The sequence below is a fragment of the Lycorma delicatula genome, chromosome 1 (assembly GCF_047948215.1).
Source record: "Lycorma delicatula isolate Av1 chromosome 1, ASM4794821v1, whole genome shotgun sequence".
In the NCBI taxonomy this organism is placed as follows: domain Eukaryota; kingdom Metazoa; phylum Arthropoda; class Insecta; order Hemiptera; family Fulgoridae; genus Lycorma; species Lycorma delicatula.
In genome coordinates, this window is record NC_134455.1 from 266,550,924 (window position 1) to 266,574,214 (window position 23,291).

At 29.1% G+C, this 23,291-nt stretch overlaps 1 protein-coding gene across 3 annotated transcripts in view; it reads right to left on the minus strand.

The window, feature by feature from the left end:
* The window catches only part of LOC142331130 (uncharacterized), a 108,194-nt gene that overhangs the window by 53,357 nt on the left and 31,546 nt on the right, over positions 1 to 23,291 (minus strand). Inside the window, exons 1-4 of one of the 3 annotated variants that reach the window (XM_075376831.1) lie at positions 20,837 to 20,970; positions 20,530 to 20,692; positions 8,200 to 8,359; positions 585 to 688 (exon numbers count right to left, since the gene is read on the minus strand). In XM_075376831.1, coding sequence (XP_075232946.1) covers positions 585 to 688; positions 8,200 to 8,359; positions 20,530 to 20,692; positions 20,837 to 20,856 — 447 coding nt within the window. In that variant the 5' untranslated portion in view covers positions 20,857 to 20,970. Of the gene's footprint in view, positions 1 to 584; positions 689 to 8,199; positions 8,360 to 20,529; positions 20,693 to 20,836; positions 20,971 to 23,291 lie in introns of those variants that run through there. The other 2 variants (XM_075376822.1, XM_075376840.1) reach the window with 2 other exon arrangements.

Below are 23,291 nucleotides of genomic sequence, written 5' to 3' on the forward strand. Positions count from 1 at the left end.
TACTTCAGCAAAATCAGTCACACTAAAACACCCAATTTTCCTACAAATGAATGTACCAGTAAACTTTCTGAGACATCTAAGAGACAACAACAATTTCATCAGATATTATAAAAACAATTGCATGTTGAAAATATCTATTTATAAGTAATTAAAGTTGCATGTGATGACTATCTTTCATTTTCTTTAATACCATACACCTAAAGAAAGTAGTTGAAGCATTAAAGGTAAAGCTGGGCTTCTTATTTTAACAATTAATCAATCCACTTATTATTATTATTAATCATTAATAATGACTGAATGCAATAAGCTGCACAGCAAAACTACCATTTCATAAATGGTTTATGCAAGCCCAATATACCTCATGCAAAATTACATTTCAACACTCCTTACAAACAAGAAATTCTTTCTGAGCAGAATGAATAGTTTTTAGTAGTCATCATTCAGACAAAACATTCCAGAAATTCCACTTTGAAATAAAACTCCACTTTTATCATGATACAATACATGCCTGGTTTGTACAAGCAATACTATTATCAGAAAACTATAATATGGATATAATATAATATAATATGACAATAATATACCTGACGAAATGCTTTGCCACAAACTTTGCAAATGTACTTCCTAACATCAGTGTGGGTAGGAAGATGTCTTATCAAAGTATAATGATGTTGGAACTCCTTTTTACCTGATAAAATGATAAAACTTTCAGGCAACAAATCTATCTTAAAAAACATAACAGTAAACTAACTGAATTATCTGTCTTTGTGAATTACCAGATGAAAATTGAAGTTTTGTTATACAATGCTTACAATGCAATTTTTTTATGTACTGGAGTTAAAGAAATAACTGATGTGTAAACTTATTATTTCATTTATATAAGTTAATTTTTTCTCATGATAAAAAATAACAATGGATCAATTTTAATGCATGTAATCTATTAATATAAAATAGTTTTGATGAAATATTAACAACATTCTTTTATTTATTTCCTTAATTTTTATGACGTAATTTTACACAATTAAAATTACTAAAATAAAGCGATAGAAAAATTAAGTAAATAATATAAAAATGTTCTTTTGAATTTTCAAACTTGTCTCCTCAATCACATTCACCATAATTGTTAAATGAATAATTAATAAAGAAAAAGTAATAGTAAAACTAATTTTAACAAAAATTTCAAATGAAAAAGAATAAATAGATAAAGGACAATATGTAACACCTCATTTTTTTTACCTAGGATATACCTACATATATCTCAAAATTGAATGTAGGGAAGAGCAAAAAATTATCAACATATATTTTAAATAGTTAATTGCATACGGCTTACCACTCTATCTTTCTTAAAATATTTTTCTTTTGATACCTACACACTTGTTCTTTTTTTTCCCACTGCTGAAAACAATTATGGAAATATTCATCAGAGCTGATGTAGTTTAAAGCCCTTCAACATTTTTTTTCCACAGCCATTAACATCAGTAAATTAATTCCTTTATTTGACATTTCATAAAAAAAAGAAAAATAATACATGGTACAAAATAGAATAGGAAATATGAAAACGCAGAAAAATATTGTTTGATGAAAAAATATTCTAATGAAATGTCCAAAAATTACTCGTGTTCCACATATTTGAGATATTTTCTTTGTACACTGTCCTATAATATTTCAATACTGCCAAATAAAATATTTGATTCACAGTTCAGGAAAAACAATCTGTGCATAACAATTGCATTAACATTATTAAAAACAAATCAACATGGTCTTAGTTATTTCTACAATTGTGATCAGAAATAAAATTTGATGATATAGTTACATCTCTGAAATAAAATAAATATACCCGCGGAAAACACCAAATTCATAAAAAAAAAATAATAAAGCCCAAGAGGTTTCAGATTTATTTTCTCAAATTATGACTTTCAAACTTCTTTTTTTAACTACATTCAGCAAACGAGGAATACATTACAGAAAAATACTGCTTTTTAAATCTTTTGCTAACATCTGTCAACAGGACTCAATGATAAACCAACCATCTCAAAAATTACATGCTTTGAAAAGAATCCTCACTGCTTGATCATTAAATTTTTCCAAGATTTTCTATTCATTACAACTGACTAAAGACAAGTCACATCTTATTACTTTTTTAGTCATATTTCATCACATTCATACTAATAGTTCTGTAAACAGTAGATCTGTTATTCAATACAGAATTTTAAAAAGTGAGCTCAAACTGAAAATTAAAATAAAATGAGACAACTGATTGTAGGGAGTTTAATCAGTGCCAAAAATAATAATTCTGTATTGCCAGTATCATTGGCACTGTTTCCAGGGACACTAGGAAAACGGACTCACAGATACAGATAAACATTTTCTTATACAAGGAAAAATATAATGAATGCTAGACTTTCTCTGCAGTCACTAATAGATAGCTAGAAACAGAAGGTGATTAGGAGTCGTACACACACACAGATAGTGGAGAGAACCAGTTAATTCTCAGTTTTTGATTTGACCTTTAAGGAATATCTTCTGAAACAGAATGGAAGTTCAAGGAGCGTGGGGGTATCCAACAAGTAGAATCAATGGATTTACTATTCCCTTTGATGTGGCACACCTTTTAATTCTATAAACTACACAAAAGAATTGTTTTTTCTTGTCCTGCACTGTAAATTGAGTTTACTTGTCTGAAGGTACAAATAATTTTAATGCAACTAGTTCAAAAGTTTCAATTTCTTAATGCATACTGAAAAGGGAATCTTTTGTTTGAGAATTGTCATCCTTACTGACACTAAGAAAGCCTTGAGGTGTGGAATTGGAACTTTTTCAAAAATATTTGCTTGTCCCTGAAATTAGAATACATATTAAAAAAAAACCCAAATATCATAATGCTTCTACTTATGTTTGCATCAAAGGTAAAAAGGAATCTGGGAGGATCTCAAGTTGCAAAGGAGCCTGAGATCTACAACATTCAATTTGTAATGACAACTACTGGAAGCAGGATATTTTATTTAGACTGGTTTGAATACAAAATGCTTCAATTTTTGTTACATTAGAGGGCAAGAGGTTAGGGGCAACAAGCCTAGAATCTCAAGTTCAAGTATTACAAATATAACTTAGATATGGGGTGGTTTAAGGAGGGAATTGTTTGAGAATTGTCATCCTTACTAATATACTAAACCTGAGATTATTTAGTCCTCCTTCCTACATTCAAAGAATCGGATCCTAGAGTTTTGTAAATTTATGATAAATAGTTTCCTGCAAACAGACATCAGTGTTTGCTTACAAACTATGTTACAAGAAGATTTATTAGCGTGTATCATGAAGATTACAATCACAGGTGTAGTCTCTGATGGCTTTACAGTAGTGTGCAAATTAATCTGAACAAAGGGATTTTTTTATTCACTCATATTTCTCTGGTGTCGCTACATTGTTTGACCACACCCGTTCTTTAAGCTGTCTGTTTATTATTATTTGGTTATTATATGTAAGGTTATTATTCTTTGGTTATTTAGCAATTTTCATGTTATAATAATGTTTTGTGAAAGTTTATTTCATTTTTTATTATAAAATCATACTTTCGTATTTTTTGTTCTGTATATACAATAATTGACAAACTCCGGAAGCATTCACAATCTGTTTCATACAAGTATGAGAACAATAAATAGCTTCTGAGTGTGAAAAAGGCAAAGGAAAGGCTAATGTAGCTGTAAGAGAAAAGCTACTCCGACACAGTTTCGATTATCAATGAGAAAATGTAAACTTGATCCAAAATTATCTATTGTGGACTTAAATTGAGAATTAGCAGCCAGTGGAACAGATTTACACATGACTACTGTTAGGTCCCTACTTCTCTCTGCTGGATGGAAAGCTTGTTGGCCAGCTAAAAAGCAGCTTTTAACACCAGCAATGTGTAAAAAAAAAGCTCTTTTGGTCTAAGAACATGCTAACTGGCCAAAGAATACTGGAGAAAGAGAAATGTTACGTTTTCTGACAAGACACAACATTTTTATGTTCTAAGGGCAAAGGGTTTCATACATTAGAAACACATTAGATGAAAATACATCACCAGCTCATGTCTAATAATCAGTTAAACATCCCCAGAAAAATGTTTCAGAGTTGTTTCATTTGAAGGCCCTTGTTCATTACTTCCAGTAGATGATATGTTGAAAAGTGATGGATAAATCAATCAAGATTCTGAAGGAAAGGGTTGTTACACAACTTAAAAACAAATTCCCACAAGGCAACAGGGTGTTCCAAGATTTGGAAGCACACCAAATTGCCAAAAAAGTATAAAACATTTTCTAAGAACAAAACATTAAAGTGCTCCTGTAGTGAGTACAACTCTCTAGACTTAAACCCAATTGAAAACCTTTAGGTAATAGTAAAAGAAAAACAACTCTCAAAAATGAACTGTACCATAGAAATTGACCTCATTAAAGCAATGACATCAGTATTATTTCATGATGAAGAATTCAGAAAAATGTGTAGTACAGTTGTTGAATCGATGCCAAAACATGTAAATGAAGTGTTTAAGAATAAAGGACATAATTATTAGATATTCAAAAATTCTTGATGTATTTTTCTTTTTCTAAACAAAGTTACTTTTTATGAAATAAAATGTGTGTTCGGTTTATTTTACATGCTACAGAATACATTTTATAACTGATGTGGCTGAAATTCTGTACAGACAGCAAAACTATTTTAAAATAATCCCATAAAATCCAAGCATTTTCTTGTTGAATATGACAAAAAGCTGATCTCTCAAAATAAAATTCAAATTTTCAATACTAATTTCAACATTTACATCATTAAAAATGTTTTTTTTTTTTTTAATTGTGAATTATCACTACTGTATTGCTATTCTGAAATTATTGTTAATAAGCTGAATACTGCCATAATTGTAATAAAAGAACAGAATAAGTATGGCTATATATAACTTCTGCACTTTTTACTTTATAATGACCAGAAGAGAGAGAGTTCTACTAGCCCATGTAAGTTTGATAAATCTAGTGTAAACTTCACATAAGAAAACATTGCATATGGTTTCATACCAGAATTGAAGGATAGAATAACTCTAAAATTAGTAACAGTGACACCTGTCTTATGATTTCTCAGACCATGGAAATGTAACTAAAATTTAAAGAGACAAACATCACAGATGAATGTGCTTCCAGAAGGATAGTCCAGTCAAGCCTCTGCTTCTTAGGATTAATTGGTCTGGATATTCAAAAACTGGCTTTTCATAACAGGTAGTCTAGTAGGAAGAGCAGAATTTTGGCCTAGATATTCAAAAACTGGCCTTGCCATAACAGGTAATCATGATAACAGAACAGCATTATAACAGGTTCATAACAGAACAGCATTACGATATTACAGTATAACTGCAATGTTTAACTATCACCATTACTTTGTTTCTAATCACTATTGCTTCTAGACTATTGTTTAGAAGTAATACTGATTGCTTCTAATCACTATTAGCGTTAGGGAATCCCTCATCTCCCTGATGAAGTAGAACCAGTTATACTCAAAATTCATTTTTAGTGATAATATAAGTACAAATACTTTGGCAAAATGTTACATATTGTATCGTGAAGCAAAACAGATAAAATACTAACTTTGAAGTATTAAGAAAAAATTACATACTAAATTCATACTAAAACTCTGTTGCAGTAAGTGTGCCAGAACAGCAGATTTCCAGTCTTAGTTAACCTTGAAAACAATTCCAAAAACTCAGTTTTTGCTTCTATCTCCAATTCCTGTTAACCAATTTGCTTGAAAGTCAGAAGGGTTTTCTATTTCTACTAGGTTTACATCATTCTATAAAGTTTCATCAAAACTGGTTAAAAATTGTGCAGAGTAGAATAAAAAAGTCTGAAAATATACCCAAAAGCCCCATTTTTGGCTCTTAACGCCAGTTCTTGTAAACTGACTCACTTGAAAATCAATAGGGCTCTATTTCCAATAGATTTCCATCACTCCACAAAGTTTTGTCAAAATTGGTTAAGATTTGTGTGCGATAGAGAAAAAAAATTGTGTTCAGGAGACTTCAATACATAAAGAAAAGTTGCCCACACCCTGCAGAAACCCCCTTATAAAATCTCACCAGGCACAGTAGTGACTTCTAAAAATTCTTTGGAAATCCACTGAAACAAGATATATGTTTTATTGTTTAAATTTCTTTAAACATTTAATTTAGCATGCAGAGTATATCACGAAGTTCTCCCAGGACTTTCAAAACCTGTTCTATTCATGAAAATAATGGAAAAAGTTCATACAAACATATGTCCTAACATGCTTTATTTGCAAGTTACAGCTAGTGAAAGATTTCGCTCGGATTTCAGCTACCCTGGTGAAATGAGGTATTACTGAAATTTTTATGAAATTATTTAAGGAGCAGATTTAGTGATTTCTTATGGTTTTTGACCTGAAAAATTGAATAAAATAGGTACCAGAACCATATCTTCAGTAGTTTTTGAGAAATCTAGGGGTGAAAACCAATAAGTTAGGGTAAAAAAACCTGTTTTTTAAGTCTGATGAACAATAACTTTGTTAAACTTTTAGAGAATTTAATTTAAAGCAAAATTATTTAAGATAGTTGAATAAAACAAAGAAAAGTTGGAAAATTTTGAATTTTATTTAGTTTTATTTAACAGTACATTACTACAGTTGTAAGAAAAGTAATTATTTAATGTAAACAAACACCAATTTCTTTTTTGGTGATGTGAAAAATTTGTAAAAAAAATTTACTGTTAATGACTGGCACAGCAGCCAATCCATTCTTACCACTTTACCATAAAATAACATGCTTTAAGGTTATTGGCCACCAGGGTCACTATAGTACATGTGTTTCTTAGTAACAGCTGGGCTGATTTTGATGTGGTTTTTTCGATATGAAACAAATTATATAAAACTTCTCAGTTACACCAAAAAACATGGGTAAAAATTTGGTTGCAAATGATCGAGTAACATTTTTACCGATGACGGAATGTAACAGTATAGACTTGAATACTAGATCGTGGATACCGGTGTTCTTTGGTGGTTGGGTTTCAATTAACCACACATCTCAGGAATGGTCAAACTGAGAATGTACAAGATTACACTTCATTTACACTCATACATATCATCCTCATTCATCCTCTGAAGAATTATCTAAACGGTAGTTACCGGAGGCTAAACAGGAAAAAAGAGAGGGGTAAGAGGTTGTGTATATGTCTGTTACCATTTTCCTCAAAAACTACTGGCCCAATTTTGATGGAGTTTTTTGCCTTATATTAGTATCACTTCAGAACAGATTCTTAGACATGTTTTATGGTTAAGTCGCAGGGCGACTACCAAGTAGATGTTATTTAATCAATTTTCTCAGAATGTAATTCTCAACGAAGTTAGCTAGAAACTTTTATTTGTTTATTAGTATATTATTTCATCCCAAACCTAAAAAAGTATATTTTCCAACAAAGTTTTTTCATGTTTTACCCTGTTTTTCTTAAAACCTAAGGGAGATAGAGATCGTGGACCACTTTTATTCAATTCTCAGATAAAAAACCATAAACAAACACCAAATTTACCCCTCAATTTGTACCCCAAGAATTTTAGTACACTTTAATTTCACAGAAAGAGCAGAAAGCAGGGCTAAATGTTTCACGAGCCGATACTATCTAACAAACAGTTTTCTGACCTATATTTTTATATGAACTTCTTTCTTATTTTTGGCTATAGAATCATCTCCCAAGAAATTGCTGTGCAATTTGGAAACATCTGTATTACCATTTACTTAAATATTATCTGTAAGATAGTATAAAAAAAGTATTTTGTATGCTTCACCAGTGCTACATAAACTTTGTATTTAACAGCAGATAACCATCAAACCAGTCTTGTCTTACCTCTTAAAATAATTTATTCTCAAGAAAATATTTAAAAGTGCACCCAGTAGAATGAAAAAACTGGTAATGTACCCAAAAACCCCATATTTTGGTTCTAACTCCAGTTCCTTTGAACAGATTTGCTTAAAAATCAATCAAGTTCTATTCCCAATAGGTTTACATCACCCTACCAAGTTTCATCAAAATCAGTTAAGATTTGTGTCTTGTAGAACAGATGAAAAAACCTTATACATGCATCCATATGTATATAAACATGATCGTGTGCAGTAGCTATTTACAAATTCTTTGGAAATCCACTAAAAAGTTTATATAGAAAATTACATACATATTCCACACTCCCATGTTTTTGTTGGCTTAGCTGCACCTTTTATTTGCTTAATCTTGATAAAGTGAGTCTGTCCGGATGGATTTTCATTCTCAGAGTTCTCAACCATTCCCCTAACTTGAAATTCATTACCATCATTGAGTGTTTCAATTTCAATTATCTGAAAATAAATGCCAGTAGTTAATTGACATATTCTTGAACCTACATTTTGCATCTTAACTGCTGCTATTAATAATGACTTCTTACAAGTTATAATTAATCTCTCTTTTGTTCTAAAAGTATTACGGATAATAAAGATATTTAGAAAAATGATCTGTCATTTTGCAAAACTACAATTCAGTTGCATTGTTTGGTTGCAAACCAGATACACCTATGTTCTTTCAAAATGAGTTAATATTATCGTATTCTTAATACTGCACATAAGTTGAACTAGTATTACTTTTCAAAACATACTAACATACTGCTAGTAGCTAACTTTACCTTTAAGTAACTTTTGCCTTTGTTGCAAAACCAGACACATGCTGGTTATTTAGTTTCAAAATTGAATTCATCAAGTTTCCAGCAGCTGTACATAAAGTTGCTAGTCCAGCATGGTAGGTGGACACTTATAGCAGCTTAATAAGAGTGATTATGTTTGCAAGAATACCAAGTGTTATTTACAGCAGTAAATATATATATATATATTTTTTTGTTAAATATAACTTAGTTTTGAATGAAAGAATGGAAATAGTCCTAAGAAGAAACTTTCAACCATCGGCTTTGTTTGCAAAAAAAAAAATAAAATTCTACAGCATTTCAGATCAAAGCGCTTACTACTCAAGATAGTTTTATAAATATCATTTCATCTATTGTTGGTTTGACAAAGTCTAGATAAACAACACATTCATGTACCACGGGACATTATTACATGATGGAATTCTGGGCTTTTTGATTTTTAAGGAATTTCTGAATCGAACTGAGTAACTTTTCCCACTGTATGACATTCATTTCTACAGAGTATTCACTCATACTGAAAAATAAATTAACAAGATGGTCATAACTGATTTCAAAGAATGCATTACATTTTAATTTTTTAATCTACAACTGTTGTTTCACTGGCAGGAATAAACCACAACCTGAAAAGACAAAGACAACTATCCTCCAGGCTAGTAGCATTTTAAATTTAATCCTTGGAAAATTTTTTTTTTTTTTAAATTAAATAAAATGAGTGACACTGAACTCATCAAGGGAGAAGTAACTTAAATGCATTATTACATGTATGAATTATTCATGACTACAAGAATAGTGCATTATTAGCAAAGCACTATTTTACTGAATGGATGGATTTTGAAACTCTGCTCACTGTAGAAATATTATTGCAGAATCATTTATGTAAACCTAACAATCCTTAAATGATGACCACTGTCGTGGTTTAATTGGATTTTATTTATGAATACGTAAAATACTTATGTATACTTTGAATATTTTTATAACTATATACAGTGATTTCATTCATTAATTTATTTTTATTTCATTTAGTTTGTTTTAATTTTGTGCACTTCATTATTCATACAATCATCTATTGTATATTTTTATATTTGTTTTACGTATTGTGTATCTTTGTAACACAGAGTAAATAAACAGATATTTTGATTTTTTGTGAAATGTAAAAGTGTCTTTAGTTTCAAAACCACCTTCAGTCACTTTTAATTTTCAAAACTGTATACAACCAACACATAATGATAAAATATTTTTTTAAATAATTTAAGTATTAAATACCTGAAAATACTTAAATACATGACATTAATGGAGGTTAAATTAATCAAACAAAATTTTTCATTTCCTGAAAAATTTTGTTTTTATGTTGTATCTGGGTTCACAAATAAATCATTTAAGTTGATTTTTCAGAGATCCATTCAATAGGTGATAGCTGCAAGATGAATTGCAATTCATTCAAGTGTTGTGTGCCATAACACTTGCGTGTGAATGAAAAGAGAGGTTTTTTTTTTATTTCTTATGGCAGAAATGTTAAAATGATTCTTAACCTTAAAATACAACCTTTTCTAAGATTTTATATTTGCTGCGATATTTATCTAATTGTGTAACCATATTATATGCAATTTATTTGACAACTTCTAGACTAAATTGCAATTTCTAGTATTTATTGATTTAATAATCCTTTATAATGGGAAATCAAAGAAATTACATCAAATTCCATGTGAAAAAAATAAACACCTTTAAGGATTGTATGAAAATGTTGTAAAGAAGGCTATTATCCAGGAATGAGCAATAAACGATGATTTAACAATTTCCAGATGTTTTTGAATAAACATAAAAGTTAGAAGACAACAGAAAATTGCTAACTGATGAAAAAATGAGTAACTATTATTATATAATAGTAAATCCCTCAGTGAATAAATGAAGATTCACTGTTGGGGAAATTTCTAATGCCAGTTTTGGGCATGAAATTTAGTAATAAAATTTATGAAAATGTTAATCTCTCATCACAAAGAAATCAATGAGGAAATAATAAATGAAGTCATTAACAACCCCATATTGACCACAGTGCACTATAACTGCTGACGTGTTGTGGGTGTACATCTATCTGCATGCTGAAGATGAAGCTTACTACTAGACAAGTATACAAAGTTAAGCTATGACTTATATATATAATGCAGCATCTGGTTTAAATAATTTGAATGAAGGTGACAAATGGTTTTAATTTAGATGGTCCACTTAAATTTATACTGAAGTTAACTCTAAAAAAAAAACTGCCACTTTCTTTCACTGGATGTTTTCTTTCACAATATACAAGTAAAATAATTAATGTAATTTATTTACTTCCATACAAACTAACCCCCATACAAATATAATAACACTATTAATTCAAACCTATTTTCTGAATTCATAGTAGAGTTTTATACAATGATCTAGATTCACATCCTGTCTTTACCACACATGTTGCTTTATATATAAAACAGCCTTAACTTCATCCAGACAATAAACCAATCACTCTATTTTATTTGTTATTCTTAATCAATAAACGTTCATTCTATTTTACTTAACTCCGTGCATATCTGATTTCACAGGAATAGCTCGTTAAAATTATTTTTAACAACATTACACAAATTACATCTATGAAGTGGGAAATTTTAAAACTTCAGTATTTAAAAATAAGTTTTTGTTTTAACAAGATCATTTGTACAGTTTCCTGTTAAGCAATACATACCATTTTTTTTTTTTTTTATTAATGCTTGACAAGTGGACACCATTACAACTACGTACTCTTGTGTACTGGCCACACAATATGGCCACTATAATACAATTTCTTGAAATTTTTAATTTTACTTCCACTTATGTTTGCAGTCATTTACATAAACCTTGCTCTTGCCCAAAGAAAAAGGTACCCTATGGACAAATCAGGAGATCTAGCCGGTCAAAGTCCTTATTTCTAGTTATGATATGGTTCGGAAAGAGTTCTCTTAAAGTAGCAATAGATACACATGCAAAAAAACTGCCACTCTTTCAGTGGATGTTTTCTTTCAGAAATATGCAAGTAACCACTGTTTGGTAACGTAGTCTTGCTGAAACCACGTAAATTGTGAAAATCAAACTAATTCTTGCCTCAAAAATGTTGGTACTGGTTGTGTATGCACTATAATTACAGTTGTAATGTTTCAACAATCATCTTGAAAAAAGAATGGTCTGATAATGTTAGATAATGAAAAAAGTGCACACCACAATACAGTTTATCATGAAGTAGATTTTCATTGTTCCACTCTAGATATTCTGCTTAATTTACGTAACTGCTGAGGTGAAAATGAGCTTCATCTGATAAAAACATACGGTAATTAAGTTTTCACCACCATCCAAACATGGCAACATTTCTTGACAAAGATTTATTCAAGTAACCAAATTAGCATCTTCTTCCTGAAAATTTTGGAAAAATTCCTGAAAAATTTGAATTTTATAGTGATGAAAACTTAAGTCTTATGTAAGATTCAACAGACCAACAGTTCACTGATCATTCATTGATAATGCATGTCCAAACTCTATCAATGTTTTCTAGTGTTCTAACACCTTTTCCTGCTCCTTTATGTTTTAAATTTAATGTGAACTGAGTTTCCTCAAAATTTTAACCAATCAGTTATTTGCAAGAACAGACATACCTGCTCATGACGTGGAATACTGAATAGACTGTGAAATAGCATTTGTACAATTCTTATACAGTCATCAGTTTTATAAAATACAGAAAACATGATTTGTACCTGACCACTGTTTAATAAATCCACATTTACTAAACGGCATTAAATATCATAAAGTTCAGCACCCTCAAGCAAACACTGAACAATATTCAACCCTTTAAATTTTTCTGCCTCACTAATGTGCAATAATTAATCAACAAAATAATACATTTTTTAGTATCCTACCCTTTTAAAAATCACTTCATTTTGTACAATCCTTTAGCATAATGTACATAAAAATATAGTTATGGTATGAATTCATTTATTAACAATAATAAAATAATACTATTTATAACTACCTAAACCCTTTTAAAAATAAATTTTTATAGACATTAATTACCAGTTTTAGTACAAAAACTTTGTTTATTTAATCGTTTTAAACATATTTTTTTTTTAAAGGAGTTTAAAAGGTAAATTTATAAATAATTTTTATGTTCGAATTATAGTACAAATTAACAGTTGTCAGATGATTCATTTTTCTATATACTTAATAGCCTTTTTATCTTATTCCTGTTTAGCCTCTGGGAATTATTATTTCAGAAGATGAATGAGGATGATATGTATGAGTGTAAATGAAGTGTAGTCTTGTAAAGTCTCAGTTCGACCATTCCTGACATGTCTGGTTAATTGAAACCCAACCACCAAAGAACACTGGTATCTACAATCTAGTATTCAAATCCATATAAAAGTAACTGCGTTTACTAGGACTTGAACGCTGGAACTCTCGACTTCCAAATCAGCTGACTTAGGAAGACTTAATAGCCTGAAAATACTAAACTGAAAATAAATTTTTACACTCTTTAATGCTTTATGCTGGTGCATTAATGCAAAAGACCTCTATCTACTTCATTGTAACTGCCTATCATTAATCTCTTCCATGGCAACATAATACAATTAACTTACATTTACAGCTATATTTTACATCATAATGTAGCTTGCCTACAACATTATCACTCAGCAAAATTAACTCCAAACAATTTTTTAAAAAGAAAACACAATAAAAACTAAAAACAGAGCTTGATGTGAACAATGGAGTCCAAAAGTTCTTCCACTTCCTAAAATTTTTATGTGGCTAGGAACCCAGCAGAAATTCCACATATTGCAGCTGCCAAGAATAGAGATAGAAAAACTTTTTTTAAATTATTAGACATATGTATAAGATAGTGCATGAAGCGCACTTAATGAAGCAAGCAATACCAAAATATGGCAGAAACCATCTGTAAATTTTTTAAATTATTTTTAACCGTGTCCATCTTTAATCAAATCTTAAATAAATGTTTCCCCCACTTCCTATTATCAAAACAGCTTTAAATTTAGAATATATGTTCACTTTGTGTGATTGCACAATAACCCACCACACATTTAAGTGATTAGTTAAATTATAATAAATTTTATAACTGTGTAGTTAATAAACAAAACAGATGTTTAAACTCATGATTTATGTTTATGCTCCAGTAGCTGTATGGAATATAATAGCAAATATTTTTAAAAACTAGTTTTTTCTTGTGGGCTCACAACAAAATTATCGTTATCAGTTCCCATACACAATATTATTATAGAAAAAAATTAACCTTAACAACACCAAACTTAAAAATTAAAAATAAGTCATAAAAAAATAATATCAACAATCAAAACATGCTACATCATAACATAAGATATTCCTCATACAGTAAAGCATAAATGTAAAAGTGCCTATGCCGTATGCTAAAGGAGAAATAACACACTGAAATATAATATTAAAGATCTAACTTAAAACAACAAAATTACTATCTAGCATAGCCAAACTGCATAAATATATGTAACGTATTACAGTAATAATGAAACATTAGAAAATGGATGCATGGCTTTAAGAAATAGCAAGACATCTGATAACGTCATGTTGTTCCCTAAAATATTTTGGCTGTTAGCCCTAATTTAAATTTCTGACACAAACCACATAACAGACAAAGCCCACAAAGGTTTGTGGTGTATAGTTAGTTGGCAGTCACAGCAAATACAAAAGCAATTTTGTGCATCAATCTGTCATGAGGTAATCATGAGTGAGCCTTGTGCACCCTATTTGCAAAGAACAAATAATTAGGGCAACTAGCATTAGTTATTAATTAGGCAATTACAATCGAGGTACCGAACTAGACAATGGTTTACCATTTGTTCCTTCAACTAGCACAGGGTACTGATCAAGGAGATAGAACGATAACTTGATGATTGTCATGATTTATCTTTACCAGGTTTTAGTACAAGAATCATCAATGCTTCTGACCAAGAATCTGGAAAAACCTGATCAGAAAATATTTTATTGTAAATAGACAAAAAATGTCATATTACAGTATCTGCAAGGTGAAATAACATACAAAGCCTGGTATCATTTCTAAGGGAAGTGTCACAGGAATTATTCAAGGCATATCTTAACTCATCAAAAGAATAAGAAGTGTTAATTCATTTTGCAAGTCTCCAATAACAAACAGGATAATTTCTGAGAAAACAACGAGGGTGTTGTTTTCCAGTCCAATCAGGAGTGGAGACTTCTGATCCACACATAACCTTAACTTTTCTTCACAACCAATGATGGAGTTGTCTAAAAAATGATATAGACATAATTTAGCCATGATTTTCGTTTAGCAGACCAAAATACTTGAGGACATACATACAGCTCCTGCATTCTGGAAGGCACAGAGCATCCTGGCGTTGGCCTTGGACTGAAATTACATTAAGCCCAGCAACGATCCCTTACTACACTCCTACAGTCTTTGTCCCACCAAGGCTTAGCTTTCCAGATGTTAGAGGGATAAATTTATTTGCATTATCAAGTATTTGGTTTGTAAATATGCTAGCTGGTGGACTGCGCTATCACTCCTGTCAACGCACAAAATGTACCTAATGAAAATGACAAACATGTACAACCAATCGTTCAACAAGCAAAGATCCAAGTTCTGCCTCAGTTGATCAACTACAGTACCTCAAGAAAAACAGGATGATGAGCCCACAAATAGTGATAAGCATTGAAATGGCCAAATAGGCTGGATAAGGGAATCTGTGATAACAAACTGGACAGATCACCCTCACTAACATCAGAATTTGAGGGAAAGTACACGTTGCAGACACTAATTTTAAATGGTGCCATTACCTTCATCGCCACTACAGGGATGCTTGTAGCCTGCGGAATCCACATGGCTAATACATATTTTTTCAAGAAAAGAAAACTTTTCTTTGTAGTGCACTAAAAAGTCAGCTACTAGATATCAAACCATAGTTATTTAAAACTGTATGTCAATACTTCAGAAAATCAAATAAAACATGTTCAAGAACTGTACCTCTAGTGGTTTCCTTAAAAAACTGTTATAAAGTTTTTAGGTACAATTATAAAATTATAAAATTTATAATTGTAAATTATCTTTATTAACTGCTAACAAACAAATAATTTTTAACAGAATTTTTAGAAAATTACAAGGTTAATCTAAAAAGGGAAATGATTTTTAAAATAAGAAACATTACTTTTACTTAGATTTACATAAAAGAAATATGCTTGTTGTTTAATTCCTCCTGCTTCTATGGAATTAAACCACCTTTTAACAAACTTTTCAACAGCTTCCAGAAAGAAAGTTTTGTCTGGATTTTAATAAACTTGTTACTGTATCCTTGAGTTTATCATCAGAACAAAAATAATCTCCTTACAACTCTTCTTTCAGTGGGTCAAAAAAATGAAGACTACTTGGAGCCAGTTCAGGATCATACATTGGATGGTCCAGCAGTTTAAAAGTCTCATCTTGAAGGCAAAGGATTTTGTTGTTGGCCATAAAAAGATTGATTGTTATCATGAAGCAAAATCATCATTTTTGGAAGAATGAGTTTTGAATTTTTTGCCGAAGGAGTTGAAAGATTTTCCAGACTAAACTTTGTCGCTAGTATCACGTCTGAAGTGATGGATTACTGTTTCATCAATAGTTATTATCTGTTCATAAATTAGTCACCTTCATCTTCATATTTTAAAACCTTCTGGGAAATTTTTAAAGCAATTCGCTTTGTGGATATCTGATAGTTGAAGTGGAATCCAGTGAGTACAGACATCAAAAATGTATAAATTGTACATTGTTATTATTCTTTGAAGTGAATGTACAAATCACCCTCTGTTGTTCATCAAGGAAATTCTACCTTTTTTAAATCTATCTATCTATTTGTATAAATGTGCATATCCTCCTTCCACTCCAACATCTCTGTTCATACAGCTTCTGCATTCTATAAATAATCTCTACTGGTTCAACACTTTTTGAATTGAGAAAACATACAACTGCTCGCATTTCTTTCTTGGTATAATCAGACAAAGAAGCACATACTTTAAATCTACTTTAAACAACTACAAACCATACATACTGCTGCTATCTATATTTCATTGAACAATATATGAAGTTACACTTTGAAGCAGAAAAAGTTGCAAAATATTTGATTGGTAAGAAAATAAAAAGTTCCCTTTACTTTCCTTTTTAATTCTGAAAAAAATTGATGTAAATCAAGTCAATAAAAAACAAATACAATTTCCAGAAATCTAACTTTCATATTTTAAGAATGCCCAAAAAATAACTTTTTTAAGCCATTACATTAATGTTGATCTTAATGGCTAAAAATAATACAGGGCTCTTACCATAACAAATAGTAAGGGTTTTAATTTATTGAACCCCATTAAGGCCATTTATAATGATGTGCACCATAAGATTTTAAGTCGCATAAAACAATCATAAATTTAATAATCAGTTAATTTCATTAATAATCCTACTCTCATGTTATAAATTTAGCTAATTTTTAAATCACAAAATATTAAATTTTACAAAAACTAATATACTCTCAAAACATGATTTTTCATCTTTTTTTAATCTTTACAACCACATTTTAAAGTAGAGAAATCGATAATGTAGGATGCTCTTTATATTATCCCATGAAGGTTTATTAGAAGACTTACCTACAATGTCAAATTTCAATGATATTAATATAAACAACCCCAGTTTAACCCAAGCTGATAAAATATATATGAAACTGTAAAACCAAATCAAATGTCAATTCTATAACCAGTTACACACAGCAGTTGGAGAATTATTTTCTCATATGTTAATTATATTGTGAACTAATAAGATTAAATAATATATTATTTTTATATATAACATAATAATAGTGGAAAATGATACGATGTAGGGTAGATATAAAAAAAAATTAACAATAAATATTTTTAAAAAAAAATGTTATAGTATGTTAAAAAAATATGTTAATGGTAGAGGTAAATAAATACACCATTTTTTCCGACGAGTACACATAATAATACATTACATAGATCACATCGAAAAAATGTAGATAAGCTACACCATGAATAAAGAAAAAGAACTGCCTCCTGTATTTGCTTGGAAGGATCATGAAAAACTGTGGTAATATTTTGATCAAAACAGCATCATAAAAACACAATTACAAAATAAAAATAGATATAATTAAAGACCATATTAATTACTTAAATATAAACACCTGAATATTACTAAAGAAAGTTATATGAAAATACTAAATATAAAAATTAAATACAAAATAAATCACAAATCAAAAGGGATTATGACAATTTTTTAAACATATATTTGTGTACAAGTTGAATGGGTTGCAGAAAATTTTGGTTTTTTAAAATTTGTTTAATTTGTTATTTATTTTAAATAAAATAAATGGCAAGATTTTTTAAATAGTTCAATTTTTTTAAGTGCAGTGGTAGCATAAGGTTTTTTTCCTAAACAAAAGTATTATTACCAAATCATGATTTACACAAAAACAGTTCTATTGTCTGTTCTGATAGAGGTGGAGGATATAGTTGTTATTTGGAAATAATTAATTACTCTTTTTAGAAATAAACATCTACAACATTCATAAATAACAAGAATAAACAACATTTTTTATTTTTTTAAGATCAGTAAACATGATTCATACTTATGGACCCAAACAATGATCTGATGGAAAATTTACAGATATCTCAAAAACTCATTTTGACTTTTTGAGAGAACCCCATGATATGATATATTTTAGATGCGAATATAAATATACAGAGCAACTAACTGTTTTGGAAAATACTAGTCACAGAATTTCACGAATAGTTACACATTTAACTATGAATGTGGTAAACATTTTTTAAGAAAATATCTGAAAAATGTTCAAGAAATATGGTGGTGGTGTGAATGATCAAAAACAATTCTCTTTTCTTAGGCAATCAAAAAAAAAAGTTTAAGCATTTATTTTTACAAAAAAAAAAAAGTCACTAAACATGACATATTATGGCAATTTAAGCTAAGCACACTCCAATACTGAACCCTAAACAACCCGAAACGTGGACCAATAAAACCTTAACAAAATTAGTAATATAATTTAAATTTTAGACTGTATAAGAGCATGTAAAATTTGGAATTCCTTACTTTTAGTTGAAGAATATTTACAAAACTATTTCTAGTTAGTTTAATTTTAATTACAGCAATAAAAGAACATAAATATTCAATTACATTTCTATAATACAATCAATATCCTTAAATAATTACAGAATATCAAGAACTACATTAGAATCTAAGGATGAACACAAAGTATAAAATGCAAAAAAAGAAGAAAAATAAAGGATTTTAAAAATAAAATAAGATAAATATAATAATAAGTTATGTACAATTTATCAAATGAACGGGTCGATTCATTTGATGAAAGATGTACTCTATACTCAGGTAGCAGATGAACCAGATGCCCAATGGGTGTATTTTTTTTAGTATTGCAAATGCTTATGTAATCTTCTAATACTATAAGAAAAGCTTTCAAAACATTACAAGAATAATGTCTGTGAAAATAAAACTTAGAGAATAAAAAATTGCAAAAAATGATTGAATTGAAGAGAAAATTTACTGCAAGTTAGATTTTCACATGAACTGAAAAGAAAACAATTGATCACATAAGTAAAATCGTCCCTTTTTCAACAGCAGAGAATAATTACAGAAAGATTGTTTGCTAACAAAAAAAAAATTGCCAGTAGTTTCACTAAACACAAAAAACAAAAATGTTTTAAATACTTCTGGCTCTTGTCATGCCCAATTTACTTACAATGCAGAAAGATAAGCACACTTCAAAAATTAGTCAAAATACAATTTTAAAATAGCTTTTAAAATTTGATAGGATTTAAAATTTTGGATAGCATTAAAAATGTTGTTTTTTTGATTAAGCAGTGTTGATTTATTTTGCATTTATATCTTGTCACTGAATGATAAAATTTAGCTTAATTTGTAGGTTACTGTTCATGTTAACACAAACTCAAATTATGTTGTAAAACAATACATTTCTATTAATTTACTAACTTATAGTGTTGTATGAAATAACCTCATCACTTAGGTAACAAAATGTAACTTCACTACCAAATGTAAATCAGACTAAAATATCCAGAAAGAACATTTTTAATTTTTATAAGAAATCAGACAAGGTTATCAGAGAAGGATTGAGAAGCAATTTTGTAATAAGAAAATAAAGGAGAGAAAGTGAAATGTTAAATTTTCCTTATAATATTGCTGTTTTAAAGGAAATCAAAAATGAATTATAAGAATTACATAATGGCAAAGAAATTTCTTGACAAATTCAGTTTAAAATAAAATTCAAATTACTTCCTCCATCTCCTTGAAAGGATTAATGCGAAATTTAATATGAAGCTTAACATAAACAGAAATTGTAGAACTTTTGTTAGGTATTAAAATTGTAAAGAATGGACAAGTAAGATATCAAAATCAAAATAAGACCAAAAAATCAATTAGAGCATACATACACTTCATACATAAACTTCTGCAAAAATTTAATATAGGAAAATCTCTTAAAAATCTATTTATGGTACATAATATATTACAGAAGTAAAATATGAACAATAAAAATATAAAAAGGTGTTGATGAAAATGTTGAGACTGATGAAGTTTATAATAAAAGGTTTTAAACAGTAAAAAAATTTATAGCAGAATTTTGCAAAGATACAGCTGAGGCTAATGTATTATGATAGTACCATTGTGTCACCCAGATTTAGTTAATTTGGTAGTAGAGAACTGTGTAGAAGGCAAAAAATTAACAGAAAGAAAAGAATCACCTTTGCAATAGGCGTAGTTTTAACAGTTTCTTCCAATAATGATGCCAAATCACAATTAAGGTCATCTATGAGTAAATTGCTACCAGCGTAATCTATGAGAGATGTATTCTCATCCAGAATTTTGATCAAAAGATTATCAATTTTTCCATCTTCAAGCTGCTCACTGAAATTTATGAAGAAGCATGTCAATAAGCAACTGCACAATACATTATTTAAATATAAATACAGTATTCTTAATAAACTACTTACATGAACTTACAATCAATCTAAATTATATTTTTTTTTTTATAGAATTCCATTTAATTACCATGCCCTAAGTACGTACATATGATTTGGATAACACACAACACCTAACAACGGCTAAAACACAATTAACATTGTCCAAATGACACAACATGTATAACTAACTTTAATAAAATCTTATAAACTTATACTGCACAAACACTATTCAGAAAACCAATGTTATTTATAACATGTCCATGCATAAAATAGAACTAAAAAAAAGTATGCATAAAACATTATTATTACATATATATATATATATATATATATACAATGCACACAAAACAAGCATATAATCTCACAAATAATTTACCAACACATTCCAAGTAAACAATTTCATATAAAACTTAACCTATACAAAAAAAAGAAAAAATATTTCACAATTATTCTACAAAAGCATTTAATAGATTATAATACATTATTCTTTTGCATAACTTTCATACAGCTGTATATCTGATAATTCATAAAAATTGTTTTCATTGTATCTATAAAATAGACAATAATGTACGTGTTAAAATTATTTTGATTCATATTAAATCTTGTTCAGTTTGGTTACTGCAAGCTTAAATCTTTCCAGTTTGATGTAATAATTCAGAACAGTACATCTGTCACTCCATGTACATCTAGATATCTGAAAAATTTTAATGTAGTTAATAATCAAACTGACAGTTAAACACTGCAGCACAATCTTAATTCACTTCTGAATGGACTGAAAAAAGTTAATTTTCTTTTTATATTAAAAAAAAAATAAGTTTGTCTCCAGTGTTAAATAATAATATTGTAGCAAGACCAGTATAGCGAGCCTGAGTAACAGATTCCTACCAATTATTATGAATAATATAAAATATAATAATGAGGAATCCAAAAAGGGACAAAAAGGAGAACCCTTTTTTTAAAGAATAGATCCATTTAACAATCATCCTTTGTTACACAGCCTGCTGTCACACAATGAATGATGAGAAGAGACCAGGTTTAGAATTCATGGAAACAAAAGCCTCAGTCGACTGTTCTCATGCTTCAACTTGGGTCCAGTACAGCAGTAAAAATAGTCAGTATAAGACTAGCTAAAAAAGAGTTCTATTAGAACCAGTCTGCGAGACGTTAGGCGTCAATCCCGCAAAGGCAGTTATGAGAGGATTTCAGCGAGGAGAGGCGCGAGTTGAGTGGAGTTATTTGGATTCGGCAGAGTTCTGCAAACCGACACGTTACAACGACAATCCAGGGAAGAGAGTCAAAAGTGTGAGTCTGCGAGATGAAAGTGGGAGACGTCAGTCCAGCGAGGAGAGTCCTCAATCCAGTTTGATAAAAGTAATATGATGCCAAGAATAATTCCAGTAACTGTCTAGTACTGTAACTACTATTAGTTACAGTAAAACTATAAGTGTGTAAGTGAAAGAAATAATGAAATAGACTTCATTCATAAACTGTTATGGTAGATAGCAAAGGTATTTGCAAGTGAACACTATACGATTGTTTGTTAATACAAGACTAGTGGTTAATAAGGGTTAAGACTAACGTTTCTTTTGTTAATGGGTTTAGTTTTCTACTTATCTACCTGGAATAAATCCAAACAATTATTTTTTTTTAACTCTGTCATGTGTAATCTGTATTTATTATTTACTAATGACATTTATCACTATTTGATGTGTAATATATCTTGATAGTAATTCTTTGTTGATTACGTTCTGTTTTTATGTTGTATTTACTGTTTTGATTATGTTATATATTATGTCATGTACCATATTATGTATTAATTATTTGATGTGTTATTATTGAGATGTGGTTGTAATTACTGTATTAATATTTGTGTATTTACTATTTTTTAACAGTTTTATTATTGTTATTATAAAATTATATGTTACTATTAATTTGTATGGCTATAATTATGAACATTTTAAACCAATAAACTGTAATTATGTAAACAATCTAAATTGTCAATCTCTCAGTATCCTGATTGAGCCATGAAACACACAACAATATTTTAAGAGTAGTTGCAGGACATATTTATTGAAATTAGGAAGCTGCAATATTTGAAAACCAACTTTATTTCAAGAATAACATCGATAACTTATAAGAAAGGACACAAAAAAGTATGATTTTATAATTAGGAATGACGATGTCTTGAATATATAACATACATTAAACCTATTATATTATTCATGAATTAGATCTATTCAACATTTAACTGCTATTGTTTTGTGCCCTCATTTTCACAATTTTTTTTTATATTCAAAATTTTAAATTATAAATTAAAATTTAAAAAAAAACAGTCTCATGACTTTGGCTAGCTAGTCTACATGGATTTCTATTTTATTTTTATTATTAATTTTAATTTTAACTTTTAATTTAATTTTTTGATTAATGACTTCATATTTTGTAAATATGTAATTTTTAATTTTAATTTATAATTTAAAATTTTGATTATAAAAAAAATTTTAGTTCTATTTCTGTTATGATTTAATTGGAAAAGGTTCTTTTAA